The 14,749-nt window shown below is 36.1% G+C and overlaps 1 protein-coding gene across 1 annotated transcript in view; it reads right to left on the reverse strand.

Moving 5' to 3' along the window:
- Positions 1–14,749, reverse strand: part of LOC149547756 (uncharacterized) — a 96,489-nt gene that overhangs the window by 50,508 nt on the left and 31,232 nt on the right. The window contains exons 3-6 of the mRNA XM_089794796.1: positions 11,792–11,853; positions 11,586–11,685; positions 11,439–11,468; positions 11,273–11,314 (exon numbers count right to left, since the gene is read on the reverse strand). Of these exons, the coding sequence (XP_089650922.1) occupies positions 11,273–11,314; positions 11,439–11,468; positions 11,586–11,685; positions 11,792–11,853 (234 nt within the window). The remainder of the gene's footprint in view (positions 1–11,272; positions 11,315–11,438; positions 11,469–11,585; positions 11,686–11,791; positions 11,854–14,749) is intronic.

The following is a 14,749-nucleotide window of genomic DNA, read 5'->3' on the forward strand; positions in this document are numbered from 1 at the left end:
TCCATCTACTGTGTCAAGATCATTCATTGGCGCCGCTTTGGTCTACTCGAGGCGTTCCTTCAGTCAAAAATCTGATTTTGTACTTCAAAACCATACTCAAGTGTGATCTTTGATCAGATATTTTGGGGTTCAATGGCAGTAGTTGAAGCAGTTAATACAGAATCATTTCCCTCAGTTATGCTCAAACTATAAAGGCAATTTTGTAATCTTTTCCAAGGGTCGACTCTTTCTGATTTCTCTGATATTGCTCTGCAACTCTCAATGTAACATTCCCTATGCCTTTGAACCGAATGATTCTCTGTTTTATCCCTTTCATCCATTGATGTGTTTGTGCATCCCTTTTGCCTCTCATTGGTGTATTGTCGAGATTTGTAACCTGCATATTGTATCTGTTTCTTGCCTACTAGATAATATATAAGTGAGATTCCTCTTTCCTTGTGTTATTCAGTTGTGCTTCTTGATCTGCATGAGGTTATTAGATCAAAACAAGCCTATATGTATATATCCTTAGTTTCATTCTGGTTCAATAGTGCATATATGGGCAAAAATGGTCTGAACACTCTATTTTGGTGCATCACCTCCGTAGTTTAGTGATGGGAACACAACCCAACAACAAAATGGACACAAGAGAAAAGGGAAATTATATTAACTGAGAAAATAAGCTAGTACAAACAGTGTAGAGAAAATAAACATCAAAACATGCCCTATGGGCTTACAATAGCATAAATCTGGAGAATATTTCTCCTTTTAGCACCTCCTCTCAAGCTCCAATCTGAACTGCCTTTTTACAATGCTAGAAATCTCCTTAAATAGACCCTGGAGGGTTAAGGGCTAGGAGTACATTTTAGAAAGTGTTAGTAGGCATCCACCGACAAAATAGAAGGTTCCAGAAGCTGCGTTAGAAGTCGGTGCAAATCTAGAAGAATCTAGAAACGGTAGCCGAACTTCCGGGAGGCATAACTTTTGAACCGTAGCTTCGATTGACGAACCGTTTATATTTTCGAAAAGCTCTCAAAGTGCTCTATAGACCTATGGACTAGCTTCACTCATCCCCCATTTTTTGACCCTTTTCAAGTTCATTTAATGCCCCAAACCTGACTTTGAAGCATTCTTAAGAGGTCTCCAAAACCCAAAAAACTGCAATAAATTTCGAACCGTGGGGCCTATTGACCTGATTCTTTTTTTGGAATGCTCTAAATCATGATTACATTCATCTAGCCAATTCACACCTTCTAGTTTACCAAAATGATGGCCCAAATACATGCTCCTATTTTTTCAAGATTTTCAAATGCACTGATAGTTGAACTATGAGAGTTGGAACCTTTATTTGACCCAAATGGGTATCCAAAAATGTAAAGACATGAAACAGAAACTAAGTCTAAGTAAATTTTTTAGGTGACATAGGATTGCCCTTATACCTCTGGATGCTCCTGCATCAGACACCCAGGGTAGATTGCAAAGTGACCCTGTCACTTTATGGATGGTAGAAATCCCAAATGGGAAACCTCAGCTGCTGAAATCCAAGTTGAGTCCTCGATCGACTGTCCTTTCCATTTGACCAAATACTCTTCATACTGCCTGTTTCTGGTACTCCTACCCACATGATGATCTATAATGTCTTCTATCTCCTCCTTCTTAGAAGCAAGAATTGGACATGGCTCTAAAACTAGCTCCTCATCTGCACCATCATCATGATATTCTGTTAAATCTACAATGTTGAAAATGGGAGAAATGTGAATACCATCTGGCAGCTCCACCTCATATGCATTTCTTGAGTCATGTTTCTTCAAAACTTTGCAAGGGTCAAATTTCTTCATTTTCAGCTTGTTGTAAGTACCAACTAGAAATCTTTCTTTTCGTAAGTGCACCATGACTAGATCCCCTACTTGGAATTCCTTATGTCTTCTCCTTTGATCAGCCCTAGCTTTATACTCTTGATTCATCTTGATAATGTGTGCTTGAACCTCCTCATGTAGATGCTTGATGTGTTCAGCAAATTCCTCAGCTTCAGCATTTCTCCTCTCCCCTTGTTCTATTTTCCTCAATTCTGGTGCAGTCCTTGGACTATTCCCATTTACAATTTGAAATGGTGATTTTCTAGTACTCCTATTTACAGAGTTATTATAAGAAAAATCTGCCTGTGGTAGTATCAAATCCCATCCCTTAGGTTTATCTCCAACTAAACATCTCAGCAAATTGCCCAGACTTCTATTTACCACTTCTATTTGGCCATCAGTCTATGGGTGATGCGTGGAACTGAATTTTAAGTCTATTTTCAACTTCTTCCACAATGTCCTCCAGAAATACCCCACTAATTTAGTATCTCTGTCAGAAACTATACTCCTTGGAAGACCATGTAGTCTTACCACCTCTTTGAAAAGAAAGTCTGCAATATGGACAACATCATGAGTTTTGTGGCATGGAATGAAATGTGCCATTTTGGAGAACCTATCAACCACCACAAATACTGAGTCATTACCCCTTTGTGTCCTTGGCAATCCAAGAAAAAAATCCATACTTATGTCCTCCCATGGCCTTGATGGAACAGGCAATGGCTGATATAGGCCAGTATTTTGACTAAACCCCTTGGCAACTTGACAAACCTGGCAACTCTGTACAAACTTCTTCACATCCTGTGTAATTTGAGGCCAAAAATAATGTTCTCTAAGAATGGAAATGGTCTTATCCCGATCAAAATGTCCTGACATCCCTCCACTGTGTTTCTCCTTAATCAGATTTTCCCTCATGGAACTCCTTGGAATGCACAATTGACTACCTTTGAACAACATGCCATCCTGAATCAAATAGTCTAACCACCTAGTTCTATCTACAGCAATAGGTTCTTTACAAGCTTTCCGTGCTTAAGCAAAATCAGGATCCTCGGGGTACAAATTCTTGAGTTCATCAAACCCAACTACTTCAACCTACATTGTTGTAAGCAACCGTTGTCTCCTACTTAATGCATCTGCAACCCTATTAGATTTTCCACTTCTATGCTTCAGCACAAATGTATAACTCTGCAAGAACTCTACCCACTTCATATGCCTCTGATTCAATTTACCTTGGCTATTTAGGTACTGTAATGCCTGATGATCAATATACAAAACAAATTCCTTTGGCAATAAATAATGCCTCCATTTCTTTAAGGCCTGAACTATTGCATAGAACTCTTGATCATAAACAGAATACTTCTTCTTTGCATCATTCAATTTTTCACTAAAATATGCAATAGGCTTACCTTCTTGGCTTAATACAGCCCCAATAGCACTACCACTAGCATCACAATCCACCTGGAATACTTTTCTGAAATCTGGAAGTGCCAACACAGGTTGTTCAGTCACCTTCTTCTTCAGCAATTCAAAACTTCTTGCAGCTGCTGTAGTCCATTTGAACTCTTTTCTATCCCCTCTTATTGTATCAGTTAGAGGTGCACATATGCCACTAAAATTCTTAATAAACTTTCTGTAAAAACTAACCAGACCATGAAATGATCTTACCTCAGTAGCAAACCTTGGAGTAGGCCATTTCAAGATGGCTTTTACCTTCTCTGGATCCATTTTGAGACCTTCAGGTGATATAACAAATCCCAAATAGACTAACTCCCTTTTTGCAAAGACACACTTCTTTAGATTAATTAATAGTTTCTCTTCCCTTAGCCTTTCAAGGACACTACGAATATGCAGTAAATGTTCTTCCAAAGTCTTGCTGAAAATTAAAATATCATCCAAATAGACAATAACAAATTTTCCCAAGAACTTCTTAAGTACCTCATTCATGAGCCGCATGAAGGTGCTTGGGGTGTTTTTCAATCCAAAGGGCATGACTAACCACTCATAAAGACCCTCCTTGGTCTTGAAGGATGTTTTCCACTCATCTTCTTCACGAATCCATATCTGATGATAGCCAGTCTTTAGATCTATCTTTGTGAAGTATTGAGCTCCACTCAAGCAGTCCATAAGATCATCCATCCTTGGCAAAGGAAATCGATACTTGATGTTTATCCTATTTATAGCTCGAGAATTTGTACACATCCTCCACTCTCCATCCTTCTTTGGTGCGAGTACTGCAGGTACTACACATGGACTCAGGCTCTCTTGAATCAAGCCCTTCCTCAACAGCTCCTGAACTTGTCTATTTAGCTCCTTTGTTTCAGTAGGAGTCATCCTGTGAGTAGCCTTGTTAGGCAAACTAGCTCCTGGAATCAGATCTATCTGATGACTGATTTGCCTTACTGGTGGCAATCCATCTGGAACATTATCAGAGATAATATCTCCAAATTCCCCTAGTAAATTTGAAACTTCAAATGGTATTTCACTACTACCTTCTTTATCTTTCCTAGGAATCAAAGCATATCACATACACTGATGTTTCATGCCATCTAAAAATTTCCTTCCATCAACAAGACAAATCCTAGCACTGCTACATACCTTTTCACCTTCCTTCTTCATGGGCTTCAATTTGTGGCGAACTCCAGCCTTTGTCAGAGAGTATGTGTTTGCATGTCCATCATGTATTGCATGTCTATCAAACTGCCATGGTCTACCCAACAATAGATGGCAAACATCCATCGAAATAACATCATAGATAACTTCATCATGGTAACTCCCAATTTTGAATTTTACTAAACATTGTTCACTTACCAGGACCTTATGATCATCTTTTAGCCAAGAAATCCAATAGGGCTGGGCATGTTTCTCCCTCTTGAGCTTCAGCTTAGAGACCATCTCTTCTGATACCAAGTTATCAGTGCTACCACTATCAATGATCACATCACAACATTTATCCTCACATTTGCATCTGGTACAGAACAAACTCCTCCATTGTCCTGGTTCATTCTCACCACTTAGTAGGACTCTTTCATTTACCAAGGTCTCTCCTCTTTCTGCATCCTCTAAATTTGATGATTGTGCATCCTCATCCACATGAGCAACCCTAGCCTGGCCCTCAACTCTCTTATCTGTCCTTCCTTGTCATTGAGGGTATTCAAAGGCACAATGACCTTCTTCATTGCAATGGAAATAGGTACCACGAAAGCCTCCTCTTCCTTGTCCACATCCTCTACCTCTTCCTCTTTGATTTCCAAAGTCTTGATCATGGGAGCGGTTGAAACCCTCATTCCTCTGGTTTCTGCTAGTACCCACATCTTCATTTTTCTTTTTGGTTTAATTGCGGCCTCCAGATGATCTACCCCTTCCCCTTCCTCTTTGACTGCATCCTCTTTGTCTTCCTTCAAACCTTTTATTCAGCTTCTCTTCAACTCATAGGGCAAACTGGTATGCATCTTCAACACTGGTCATTCTTACTAGACTTAATTCCTCCTGGATGCTAGGTTGCAACCCACTGATATAACGAGCAACCTTCTCCTTATTTGCTTCTACATGCCCCACTCTAATTAGGAGTTGGTAAAACTCCTCTGTATATTCTTGGACTGATCTTCCTGCTTGCTTTAACCCATGCATCTTCTTAAACAGATCAAGCTCGTAGTCCACAGGAATGAACTGCTTCTTCAATTTGTCCACCATGCGATCCCATCTTGTGATCTTCTCCTTTCCTCTTCTAAGTCTTTCCAGATGAATCTCTTGCCACCAGATTTTGGCATGGCCTTTCAGTTTTGCCTTTGCAAACTTAACCCTATCTGGGTCCCTTATATCCTCATACTCAAAGTATTCTTCCAGTTCATTCATCCAATCGATCAACTCATCTGGTTTCAAATTTCTCGAAAATATACCCACTTCAATTGTAGGTCTTTTCCCAAACTTAGTAATGGCCCTAAAAAGCCTTTCCTCTATAGGATTCAGAACTTCCCTATCAACTTCCATTACTTCCTCTTCATTATCATCCTCACTATTGTCATCTGCGGCAACATTTGCTCCTCTACGAAGCTCCTCTTGCAATGCTTGTACCTGTCTCTAGAGGGCTCTAACCTCCTCAAGATCAATAGCTCTAGACCTTGCACCACGCTCTCTTTGTGGAGGCATCTTCTAACTCGAACCCACAACCACACAGTCCTGGTGCAAACTGCCTCACAGTGCGCTCTGTCTACACACTTAGGAAAACCCGCTCTGATACCACTTGATGGGGGCAGGACCCAAGAACATAATGGACACAATAGAAAAGGGAAATTATATTAACTGAGAAAATAAGCTAGTACAAATAGTGCAGAGAAAATAAACTTCAAAACATGCCCTACGGGCTTACAATAGCATAAATCTGGAGAATATTTCTCCTTTTAGCACCTCCTCTCAAGCTCCAATCTGAACTACCTTTTTACAATGCCAAAAATCTCCTTAAATAGACCTCAGAGGGTTAAGGACTAGGAGTACATTCTAGAAAGTGTTAGTAGGCATCCACCGACAAAATAGAAGGTTCCAGAAGCTGCATTAGAAGTCGGTGCAAATCTAGAAGAATCCAAAAATGGTAGCCGAACTTTCGGGAGGCATAACTTTTGAACTGTAGCTCCGATTGACGAACTGTTTACATTTTTCGAAAGCTCTCAAAGCGCTCTATAGCCCTATGGACCAGCTTTGCTCTTCCCCCATTTTTTGACCCTTTTTGAGGTCATTTAATGCCCCAAACCTAACTTTGAAGCATTCTTAGGAGGTCTCCAAAACCCAAAAAACTGCAATAACTTTGGAACCGTGGGGCCTATTGACCTGATTCTTTTTCTAGAATGCTCTAAATCATGATTACATTCATTTGGACAATTCACACCTTCTAGTTTACCGAAATGATGGCCCAAATACATGCTCCTATTTTTTCGGGATTTTCAAACGCACTGATAGTTGAACTATGAGAGTTGGAACCTTTATTTGACCCAAATGGGTATCCAAAAATGTAAATACATGAAACAAAAACTAAGTCTAAGTACATTTTTTGGGTGACACAGGATTGCCCTTATACCTCTGGATGCTCCTGCATCATTTAGGTAGGGTAGAGTTGTTGTTTGCATCTCCTCCTTCCCCTTTTCCTTCCAGGAGTAGTTAGGTGTGCCCTGATAGTAAGAGGAAGCCAGCCTTCTCTGAAGACTCAACCTCATAGTTCAAGTCCCACAACTTGGAGGTTGTTTCCATGTTTCACTAGGTTGTCCTCACGCATAGGCCTTGGACAAGGGTGCAAACCTAAGTGACAACATTAATCAATTAAGTTTAAATCTTGATTGACTTGTAATTGCTTTAATGAATTATAATGTTGGTCAACATTGTCCAAGATAAGATAAGGCCTACGGTGGAATACTAGGTAAGGCATACAGTGGTGTAAATACCCCAGGGTAGATCATACAAAGGCGCTATCTTGGAGATGATGATTGGAGAGAGATAACAATAATGAGGGAGAATGGTGAGACCCATGATTGGGTAACAGGGCACCTTATTATATTTTCTCCTCTTGTACTTCGAAAATGATGAGTTAAAGAACTACACTTTTGATTAACAAGTCACCAAACTAAGACCATAAATACCTTGTAAAGGATTGATATAAGGAAATCCCAAAAAGGAAAATGTATATATAAATGCATACCAATGATTTTATTGTTGCAAGTTCACAATCAAGGAATCACATAACATGTGTATTGTGTGTTTACACCATATTTACTTCGTGTCTTCATCTATTTGCATTGTGTTTACTTTGTGTCTTCGCCTATTTGCATCATGTCTACTTCATGTTTTCATCTGTCTACATCATATATGCTTTGTGTTTCATTCATGTATCTCTATAGTCTTTGAATGCAAATATGTTTTGTGTTTATTACAAAGCTTGTGTATGAAAGATTTTTCTTGAGGGAAAGAAAATTAGAGGGGAGAACTATGATGTCCCACTCTGACATATAATTTAACTAATAAATAAGTATTATATATAAAGTAATATTAATAATAATACTAAAATAATAATAGTAATCTAATATGATAAATAATAATATTATGATTAAGATATATTTTTAATATAAAAATGCTATACTAATAAATGTATTATAATATAATAACATATACTTGATATATTAGTAAAATAATATTCTTTATAATATAATTATTAGTATACTTTATGACATTAATATAACTAACCTTATTAATTAATATAATTATATTATTATTAATATAATATAACTAACCTTACTAATTAATATAATTATTATTATTAGGGAAGGATGTGACTCTTTAAAACACACACACACGCACACACATATATCAAATATCAAAGAGTGAAAAGGATCATTATATGAAAATATTATGAAATCTATACAAATTAGAGAAAATCCATAAGTGCCCTAAACAAGACATTACAAAACTTTGTAAGAGATTTAGTGAATAAAGAAATTAAGCATGACTAACTCTAGCTGGATGATCCTCTTAAATTATAGTGACTTGTTGCTAAGTCAATGGAAGGGATAGAGTCACTATGGATAGATAGCAAGGAGTAGTAGAAAAGGTACTTATGATAATAAATTCACATGGTCCAAAAAGGAAAGAATATCAAAGTTTGAGATGAATGAATTTTTAATGACTTTTATGCATGTCCTCGCACTTCACGATGAGTAAAAGTTCAAATTTTAAATGTTTTGGGCTTATTGAGAATGATGGAAAAGGCTGGAGTAGGGATATAGGTAGTCAACATGTGACATTTATGTCTAGAAGGGACAACTATTATTAAAAATAAAGGCTTTTATGAATGCTTAAGGCCCACTATTTTTGCACCTAAGTTTGATTGCATTCTAAGTAATTTCCTCTAGGTTTGGGAGAAGGAGAGAGTTTTAGGGAAAATTGTAGAGATGGGGAGTGATCTTCAATGAATATAGCCTTCTACGCTAGAGGATAGTGCTAGTAAGCCGCTTGTACATGTTGAGGGAGGGAGGATTTATCCTTTTCATGAAGGTGCTAAAAGGGTATGATGAGAGTTGTTCCCTACAGTCTATTAATTCTTGGGAGGATAGAAGAGTCACGGTCAATGGTATCTCATTTCATATTTCAGAGGAATTTATCTCTCTGGTGACCAAACTTTCTATGAGGGGAAGGAAATGGAAAAAGGTGACAAGGATGGCTAATGAAGTAAGTTTGAATCATTTCTTACTAGAGGGTGAGGAACCTATTCTCCACAGAGGAGGGTTTATGAGGGAGAAGCTCCCAAAGCCTTTGAATGAAGTTTGTCTAGTGTTGATGAAGTACTTAATGCTTGAAGGGAGGTATGGTGTTTGTTATTATTATCATTTTCCTCTTCTAAACCATTTTTACCACCATGATTTTATTTCAATTCAATTCTTTATGATTTAGTTGATATGATTGTCGATGTTAAGGAAAAGATGAGGAAGGGAGTTAATTATACCATATTGCATCAAGGGTTTATGTTCTATCTCTATCAATTCCACCTTGCTTTGGTCTGCCCTAGGATTTTTGACATTTATATCCCTACTCCCCACAACCCCCATCCCCAACAAATCCCCCTTAGGATCACGAGCCTTAGAGCCCCTACCCCGCAACCTTTGCCTAGTGGGTCCCCTATTGAGATAAAGTTCTCCCTAAAGAAGGGAAGTCAAGAAAAGGCAAAGAGAAGGAACCAAAGGAATTAGAGGATGAGGGGAGAGGTGGTAGGAGAAGGTTGGGGAGAATTCTGAAATCCAATGCTAAGGGGAAGCTCTAATATGGGGCCTCACAGGGGGAGGATTCATATTTGGAGGAGATTGGCCACCCTAAATAAAGAATTAAACAAAAGGCTTCATATTTTGGTGGGGGGAATATGGAGGAGGAGGAAGTGGATGTTTCTAATTCCTCAAGGTCTGGCTTGGGAGATTTTATTAAAGGGAGGAAAGAGATGACACATGTTTTGGCCTCCATTGGTTTGGGATGTGTGGACCTAACTCGGGACTAGTTCCCTGATATTGTGGATAGAGTACCCTCCCTTATTACAATTTCCTTTCCTGCAAGGGTTCCTTCTAAAGATAATATTATACCTAACCCCCCGATTATGTAGGATGTCATTATGGAGCAGGTGGATAGCTACCATTATGGAAAGTAGAAGGTCACTAAGGAAGTCTACAAGATGGTTGGCAACGAGTTGTGGGAGAGTATCTATACCCTAGAGGAAAGAATGTGTCTCTTGAGTAAATTTACTATCAAGGTGACACATGCTACTACTACCATGTTGCATCTACTAAAGGACAAGGAGGATTATCTAACCAATGAGGACTCTAAGATGTTGTTCGACTTCCTTGCTAAAGTCTAGGAAAAAATTCTTCTAAAGGGAAAGGATACCAAGAATCCTTAGGGCCCCTTTGCCTCGACTCTCTATGTTTTTATTTTGCTGGTTGTTGAACTTTGTTGGGTTTAAGGTAGTTGAGCCTTTATTAGTATGTTTTCTAATTTTTGGTAGTTCTAGTATAAGTAGTAGTTGTTTAATGCATTTTGCTACTTTTATCATTGTGCTTCCAAACAATGTTTTTTTGTTAAATGTGGTAGGGGGTATTTTTGGTTGGTGGTAATTTGTTGGTGGTGTACCAATTTGTCTATTTTATGGGCTAGCCCCCATGTTTTGGTTTCTTTTTAATTTAAAAACAAAAACCCTACCAAAGAGTATTGTGGTAAGTGTGGGGCTAATTGGCAAGATATTGAGTAAATTAAAAAATGAAATAATAGGAGTGAAAAAAAGGAGTGATGAGGTGTCTCAATTTTTCCTAAAGTGATGCACTACTTGGCCACTACACTCTTTTTATTGTCAGAAGATCACATTGGAAAAGGAGGAAAATAAAGATGGAAATTTTAAGAAACTTATTAGGTTCTTCACTCATGATTAAAAGAATGAATAATATTGTCATATAAATGCACATGAAAGGAGGCCTATTCTTTTGGTTCCTTTTTTCCTTTTTTTTGTCTTTAAGATACTACATCTAAAGGTCATTTTTTAGTTTTGGATTTTGATGTTTTATTTTAAAGACTTTTGTTTGTATGTCCCTCTCTAGCCTTCTTTTCAAATTGTTAATGATCTTTTAATGTTTGTAAAACTCTAGATAGTAAATTTAAGTTGCTAGTTATGACTTATGATAATATTTTAAATGGAGATGTCATCATGACTATTTAGCCTTTTGCATAATGTTTTTTAACAAATTGATAATGTGATTTTGTTGACTATCTTCCTTTATGCATTGTACCAAAGAACACAACTCTATTTTTTTTAGTACCAATATAAAAAACATATACATAAATACTACATTCTTGTTAATATATATCCATATAATTGTTAGCTTTTTCTTAAAATAAAATTATATGACCAAAACAAATTAAACGCGTACCTTTATTTTTGTTTGCTCCATCTCTCTTATATATATTTCATTCTGAAAGAGAAAAAACAATACTCAATTGAGATTAAAATATAAATTACTTGAAAAAATACTATATTATAAAAACATAATTGACTCAATTCAAAATCATGGAAGTCAATCGAAAGATTGTACTTACTTTATTTGCAATCTCTTCATATAGCATTTCCTAAGAAAAGGGATAATAAATATTAATATTACTATAAATTTGATTACGATTTTAAAAAGTATAAGCATTCATCTAAACAACATTACATTCTTTGTTCTATTGAATTTTTGTATTTACCCTTCTTGATCGAACTCGAAATCGACCTATTTCAAGCTCATCTTCTAATTGTTTTAAATTTTGGAGGCTTTCTCCTTCAATGTCATGTCCATTCATTTGTCTAAAACATAGTAGAAAACATTTTAGAAAATAAAATTAGACATATGTGTCTCATTGGTCATTTAAAATAAAGTAATCCTATATATGAAAATAAATTGATTTATTACCTATATGATTTATGGAGATCTAGGTGCGCTTGTTTTAGGTTTTCATATGTATCCTCGGCAATCTGAAACATACAAAATATTTTAAAAACCATAACTCCAACTTATAATTAAATAGCAGCTTCGATGATAAAAAAGAACTCCTCTAGATAAATTAAAATTAATATTAAAATTAAATAGTAATATTTTAAATAGTTCTTTTATGAATTTTTTTCACTATATTTTATATAATATAAATATGTTAAATTTGAGTTGATTTTCTTTAAAGTTAATATTAGTATTTTAAAAATAATTATTCCTTAATTAAAAATAAATACACGCACACACACACACACACATACATATATATACATATACGTATAGATACATATATATACATATATACACATACATATATATGTGTGTGTGTGTGTGTATAGATATGTGTGTGTGTGTGTGTGTGTGTGTGTGTGTGTTTTGAGTTGTGACTCATTTGGGGGAGTAACACCCTCTAGGCAGTGCATTCCCTAATTCAAACTAGTAGCTACCAACCCACTTTTGGAGGTAAGGACAGAAGAAGTGGAGATTACTATTTTACTAGGCCCACAATTAGTGGACACCAATGCCTTTAATCTCAGGTACATATATATATATATATATATATATATATATATATATATATATATATATGCATATGTATATGTATATATGTATATATATGCATATGTATATGTATATATGTATATATATGCATATGTATATGTATATATACATATATATATCTATATATATATATATACATACATATATAATATATGTATATATACATATACATATACGGATTGAATAAGAAATATACGGATTGGAAAGTATTACTACAATATTAAGACCAAAATGGAAGTGGGTTAATATATGAAGCAAAGGTAAAATAATCTAGAATGAAAAAATGACCAAATTAGTCAACCAAGTTTAAAACCAAATTAGTAAAAGGAGAATAAATATTTTTATAGTTGGATCCCTAGTTCAAGTAAACTCTCTTATATTGAAGTGGACCAAAGGTCCAAGCTTGTCACTTATTAGAATACTGAGCTATACTATTTAAGTTGGGCTAAGCTTGCTAAATATTTTAAGGGTTAGGACCATGTCACAATTATCAACAACATCCTCAATATTATATTTTCTTTCACACAAAGGCTCTCCTACAAAAACTCAAGACTAAGATTGTTTTGTTGGATGTTCTAGTAATGTGTCAAGTCATAAGAGTTGGAAATATAAGAGGAGTAACTAAGACGGGATGGGTGAATCAGTTACCACAAAAATAAATCCAAGATCCCTTAAGATGTCAGTACAATTCAAAATCAAACTCTTTTGAAATTGAAATATTGCTGCAACTCAGTTAGCACTAAATCACTAGGTTAACACAGTAACTTGAATTACAATAAAAATGACTTTCACTTAGTAAACACTTGGCTAATACTGAATATATGCACTATTACTTGGTTAAAATTGAACATACAGATCTTATGATATTAAATATGATTAAACTTAATTAACTTAGTTGCAGAAACATAAAGAAAATAACATGAACACATGTGACACTAGGATTTAACATGGAAACCCAATTTGGGAAAACCACCAATTGCAACTAGTTACTATTTGTCACTCTTCTTGATGCAGAAGCATCCAGAGGTATAAGGGCAATCCCGTGTCACCCAAAAAAATGTACTTAGACTTAGTTTATGTTTCATGTGTTTTAATTTTTGGATACCCATTTGGGTCAAATAAATGTTTCAACTCTCACAGTTCCACTATCAGTGTTCTAGGATAGAGTATTTGAGAACCTTAAGATACATGTAAATGCCGAAAAAATAGGAGTATATAATTGAGCCATAATTTTGGTGAATTAGAGGGTGTAAATTGGCCAGATGAATGTAATTATAATTTAAAACATTTTAGAAAAAGAATCAGGTCAAAAAGCCCATGGTTTTAAAGTTATCATAGTTTTTCAATTTTTGGAGACCTCCTAAGAATGCTTCAAAGTCAGGTTATGGGCATTAAATGACCTCAAATAGGGCCAAAAAATGGGGGATGAGTGAAGCTGCCCATAGGGCTATAGAGTGCTTCGAGGGCTTTCCAAGAATGTAAATAGTTCATCAATCGGAGCTACGGTTCAAAAGTTATGCCTCTTGAAAGTTTGGTTACCATTTCTGGATTCTTCTAATTTTGTGCCGACTTCTAATGTGACTTCTGGAGCCTTCTATTTGGTCGATGGATGCCAACTAGCACTTTCTAGAATGTATTCCTAATCCTTAACCCTTTGGGGTCTATTTAAGGACATTTTTGGCATTGTAAAAGGCAGTTCGGAGTGGAGTTTGAGAGGTACTGGGAGAAGAAATTATCTCCAAATTTATACTATTGTAAACCCTTAGGGCATGTTTTGGAGTCTGATTCTCTGGACTAAGTGTACTAGCATATTTTTGCAATTAATAAATTTTTTCCCTTTCCTATTGTGTCCATTATGTGCTTGGGTTGTGTCCCCATCAAGTGGTATCAGAGCAAGTTTTCCTGAGTGTGTAGACAAAGCATCGACAATGAGGTAGTTTGCACCAAGACTGTGTGGTTGTGGGTTTGAATTAAGAAGATGCCTCCATGAAGAGAGCATGGTGGAAGGGTTGAAGCTTTTAATCCTAAGGAGGTTAGAGCCCTCCAAAGGCAAGTAGAAGCATTGCAAGAGGAGTTCCATAGAAGAACAAATGTTAGTGCAAGTGACAAAAGTGAGGATGACAATGAAGAAGAAGAAATTGGACCAGAAGGGGAAGTTGATGGGGAAGTTTTGAATCAGGTAGAGGAGAGACTTTTTAGGGCCATTACTAAGTTTGGGAAAAGACCTACAATTTATGTGGGTGTATTTTTAGGAAATCTAAAACCAAATGAATTGATCGACTAGATCAATGAACTAGAAGAGTACTTTGAGTATGAGGA

The sequence above is a fragment of the Cupressus sempervirens genome, chromosome 7, assembly GCF_028749045.1.
Source record: "Cupressus sempervirens isolate cs-2001-9-10 chromosome 7, ASM2874904v1, whole genome shotgun sequence".
Classification (NCBI taxonomy): domain Eukaryota; kingdom Viridiplantae; phylum Streptophyta; class Pinopsida; order Cupressales; family Cupressaceae; genus Cupressus; species Cupressus sempervirens.